The sequence below is a fragment of the Hyaena hyaena genome, unplaced genomic scaffold (genome assembly GCF_003009895.1).
Source record: "Hyaena hyaena isolate Hyena2069 unplaced genomic scaffold, ASM300989v1 scaffold_2889, whole genome shotgun sequence".
Taxonomy (NCBI): domain Eukaryota; kingdom Metazoa; phylum Chordata; class Mammalia; order Carnivora; family Hyaenidae; genus Hyaena; species Hyaena hyaena.
The window spans coordinates 1-4,619 of NW_024083549.1; the positions used below are offsets into that span (position 1 = coordinate 1).

Here is a 4,619-nt window from a genome sequence, read left to right on the forward strand (position 1 = left end):
CCCAAGGATCAGGGGGGTGAATCTGGACCGCAGGTCCGGCCTGTGAGCCCAGTCCCACCAGCTCCTTCTCCAGCAAGGAGCACCATGGGAGGGCCTTTCCCCGTGTCGCCACCAGCACTACCTCCAGGGGCCTCAGGTCCTCCCCTCCAGATCCACCCCCACCTGCCTGTCCCATCTCATATCCCCTCTGCACTCAACTCCGTGTCATGCACCACAGACAAGTTGTCTTCTCTGTCCTTCTCACTGCCATTTCCAAGGCCATACCTGTTGTCTGCATTGGTCTTGCCAGCCTAGACCTTGAAGCTGGGTGGTGAGTCGCCCCCCTGCCTGCCCTGCCCTGTCCACTTGGGCTCCCCTGGCCCTGCCAGTGCTCTGGATTGTGGCTGAAGCACCCAGCCGGGGCAAGCGGGTCAGGAGTAGTGTTTAGGAGAAAGACAGCCACCGAGGAGCTGAGGTGGGTCTGTGGGCCAACGAGACTCCTCTGAAGGCAGGGAGGATGGTGAACTCCTCGGCCGGCTGCAGGGCGACCACAGAGAAGCCACCTCAGCCAAGCAGAGACACACACTCCCTTTAACAAAGCCGTCTGTGTGCCGTGCCCGGCTGGCTGGCCACAGGGGTCCTCAGGACAAGGGCCACCCCTGACCTCGTGGGAGGAAGAGGTTGTGAACAGCTGCGAGGCAGCTGGGGTCTCCTGGCTGTCAGAAGGCAGCAGCCTGCCCCACACTGCCCCGGGGGCCAGGTGATACCCGGGAGAAGAAAGGGTCCTGGAGGCCTTGGTGGGTGGTGGGCTCTACTCACCCTCCTTCCCACCCCCGCCTACCTGGGGGAGAATCAGGCACTCAACTCACAGCAACGCAGGGAGGGAGGGGCCGCTTGTGTGGCTGCGCCAGCCCTGGGGGTGCCTGCCGAGTGGCCCACTGGCACCGGTTCCGTGTGCAGACTCCCTGGAGGACAAGAGTGTGGGCCCGCCTCGCTCAGGCTGCGGTGCAGGAGGGGTACCGCCTGGAGCCTGGTCCTCTCCCCGTCCCCACTGGATGTGGATGAAGGGGATGGAAAGTCACGAGGAGAGAGGCTTCTGGACCCTGCAGACACACGGGTACCAGCTGGAGCCTGGACTTTGCACGTCAGCACAGCCCTTCATCCCTCAGAGCCTCGAGGTCTTCCCATGGGCGCTCCATGCCATCCTTCCCATTTCACAGGCCCAGGGAGGGCACAGCAAGGTTGGTCCCTGGAAAGTGCCCGTCTCTCTCCTCCACAGGCGCTCAGCAAGGGGGTTTCCTTCTTCCTGGGAGGCCCTGCTCTGTGGGGACCGTGCTGGCTGCTGGCGGGCGGGCCTGCATCCACACTGTGCCCCGGAGGGCGTGTGTGTGAGTCCCTCCGTGCAGCAGGCACAGCAGCCCGGGCAGGCGAGCACAGGGACCGGCCCCGTGTCTCCCCCGGGAAGCCGAGGCTCAGAGAATTCATGCAGCCGCGCGGCCTGCAGCTCATCGGTGCACAGGCGCCAGCGGCACCCACGCCGCGGGGCCCTCCTCTCGTGCCCTCGCCGCCTCCTCCCCCTCGAAGCACCCGGGATTCGATTGGAGTCGCACATCTTGCCAACAACCTCCAGGGAATGCATCCGCGGGTCAAGATCCTTTCCTGAGTCTCTGTGCTCCTCCAGCCTCGCTGTGTGAGCGCTTCCAGGGTGTCCCTATGCGTGCATCCTGCTTGGAGTCTCCTGAGCCTCTGGCTGTGGGTGTCCTTGGGCTCTTTCTAAAATCCTCCCGTTTTCCTGGGGGCGCTCTGCTTAAGAATCATCGTCCCTATGCCTCATCCCTTGTGTCTGAGCACAAATAGCCTTGCCTTTAAAATACCTGATGTCAAGGGCGCCAGGTTGGCTCAGTCAGTTGCGCATCTGACTTCAGCCCAGGTCATGATCTCACGGTTTGCGGGTTCGAGCCCCACACGGGACTGTGCACTGACAGCCTGGATCCTGCTTCGGATTCTGCGTCTCCCTCTCTCTCTGCCCCTCCCCCACAAACACTCTGTCTCAATAATAAATAAATAAATCTAGAAAAATCATTCTCGGGGTGCCTGGGTGGCTTAGTCGGTTAAGCGTCCGACTTTCGCTTAGGTTGTGATCTCGCGGTTCATGGGTTCGAGCCCCGCGTCGGGCTCTGTGCTGGCTGCCAGCTCAGAGCCTGGAGCTTGTTTCGGAGTCTGTGTCTCCCTCTCTCTCTGACCCTCCCCTGCTCACGCTGTCTCTCTCTCTCTCCTAGAAATAAAAAAAAAAAAATATATATATATATTTAGAAAAATCATTCTCCCGGCAGGTGGGCCTGGGCTGAGGCTGTGCTCAGCCTGTGCATTTGGGTGGCTGTTTCCGGTCACCAAGCCCGGTTCCTTGCCCAGGGCCATGTTTTGTGTGAATTACTCAGACTGGGGCTTCCCCGAAGGCTCCACTGGTGCGGGAAGGACCTCAGCCCACCTGAGGGCATTGATCCTGGTTGGGGGGGAGGGGATAGTCTCCACCTCAACCCCAGCCCCGTGGGGCTCAGTCCCTTGTCTTCTCCCGATCCTGGGGGCAGAGTTTGTGCACCCCGTCGTCACTGCTGCTCTTGTCTTCCGCAGTCCTGCCTCCTGCAGGCTTCAGTCCAGACCCCTGGTCCTCCCGGGCCCCCTGCCTCGCACCCTTTCCAGACCCAGACCCATGCCCGCCCCGGGGGCTGCTGTGCGGGCTGCTCCCTAGTCTGTGATTCTTCTCATTTGGGGAATTTGAGGGGGGCCTGTCTTTTTTTTTNGACTGTGATTATTTATAGTTTGTACAAGGGGAAAGAATTTCAGAGGATCAGCCTCATGATTTTGCTGTAGTTTGAGCACCCTTTAGGGGCACAGAAGTGGAGGGTCGGCGTCACTCTCGTGGCTTCCCGGGGGGGGGGGCGGGCAGGGAATGGGGCTGACCTTGCGTGTGGCACAGCCTCACCGCTGGTGACTTGAAGGCTCACGTTTTTTGCAAATGTTTTTTCACTTTCTGTGGAAATATCTGCCTCCTTTGCAAGAGAGATCCTGATTGTACTGGCCATTGATTGAAGCCCATTTCTATTTGGGTTATAAAATGTTCTGTAATTAAATAGTGATGATGCCTGCACAATATCGTGAATATAGTAAAAAACACTGAAATGATGGATTTTATGTCATGTGAATGTTATTTAATTGAAACTCAGGTTTGATTTCAATGAGAGGATGATGAGGGAAGAGAAGGTCTCATTTCTGTTCCCCTCACGTGTCTTTCCTGCCAGCACCACGTGTGCTTGGAGGGACAGCCTCAGCACAGGAGTCCCCCTGCTTCTGCTTGAACAGATTTCAAGGCCGTCTCCGGCGGCTCCCAGCCTCTCCCCGTTCGGATGTCGGCACCGGGGGAGACCTGCTGGCGCTGGTGTGAGGACAGGTCCCATTTGCAGGGAGGAGTGCGGTGCACGCACGACTTGTCCGGGTGGCCCACACGGGGTGCTGGGCCCAGGCGCTATTGTCAGGCCATGATGTCCATGTGCCACCTCTTCGCCCAGCTCCCTCTCAGGTCCATCGTCCCCACCTGAGAGCAGAAGCATGGAGTCTCAGGCGGCCCCGGGTGCCTGTGGTCTGGGACCACTCTTTCAGCTAACTCCTACACTCTTCCCCTTTCATTAAAATACTTAGTCTCTGGGGATGCCTCAGTGGCTCAGTCGGTTGAGTGGCTGAGCATCTGACTTAGGCTCAGGTCATGATCTCATGGTTTCTGAGTTTGAGACCAGCATGGGGCTTTGTCTCCCTCGATCTGCCCTTCCCCTGGTCACACTCATGTGTGTGTTCTTTGTCTCCCTGAAAAAAAAAAACTTAAATAAATATTCAGTCTCTGATTGCTAGAGCAACAGAATGTTTGGTCTACTCGTGAGATTGTGTCTAAAGAGGAAGAAACAGGTCAAATGCTAAAACCACAAAGAAATCTCTAGATGAGCAGAACCCAAATAGTAATGCACTTTATTTCTCTCTTGAAATAACTTGCAAATGGGCAGCTGGCCCACTGGGGCCCTGTGGGTCGGTGTCCCAGGCTCACAAGGGAGGAAAGGAGAGTGAACTTGCTCTGAGGAATGAGGGGAGAGATGAGACCCTCCAAGGGGGCTTCTCATGTCAGTGTGTGGCCGACGAGGAGGCAGGCAATGCTCAGGAGCAATGTTGACTCCCCCAAGCACACAGTTCCTTCTAACTCTTCCTCCAGAGTGTAGTCATTTGGGATGTCCCTCTCCATGTTAGTGGGTCCTCCTTCGTTACAAGTCATACCATTACAACAGCGGACGAAATAGAAGCTATTAGTTCTTAAGACTCTTGGGGCTTCGGGGGGCACATCCATTTGATATAAAAAAGTGCAGTTGTTGGTACAGTTCTTGTAAACGAGAACTTCTCGAGTGTTCAAACCTTAAAAAGCAGAGATGAAAATCATTGGTTTCAGGTTTTCCGCCTGCCAATATCCAAGCACAGTTGCCCCCAGTGACTGGCCCCCGCCCACGGCCCGCCTCCCCAGCTGTGACTACAGTGCCCAGAATTCCTCACTGCTGACGTCCAAGAAAGGCCACCGGAGGGTCTGTTTCCTCCACGGACAACTT

The 4,619-nt window shown here is 57.1% G+C and overlaps 1 protein-coding gene across 1 annotated transcript; it reads right to left on the bottom strand.

The window, feature by feature from the left end:
* Positions 1–3,979: 3,979 nt before the first annotated feature.
* On the bottom strand, positions 3,980–4,431 carry GML (glycosylphosphatidylinositol anchored molecule like; the record flags this gene model as incomplete). The annotated part of the gene is made up of 1 exon (XM_039225762.1): positions 3,980–4,431. A coding segment is annotated over one exon (290 nt), but the record flags the coding sequence as incomplete, so codon positions are not given.
* Between the last annotated feature and the right edge of the window lie 188 nt (positions 4,432–4,619).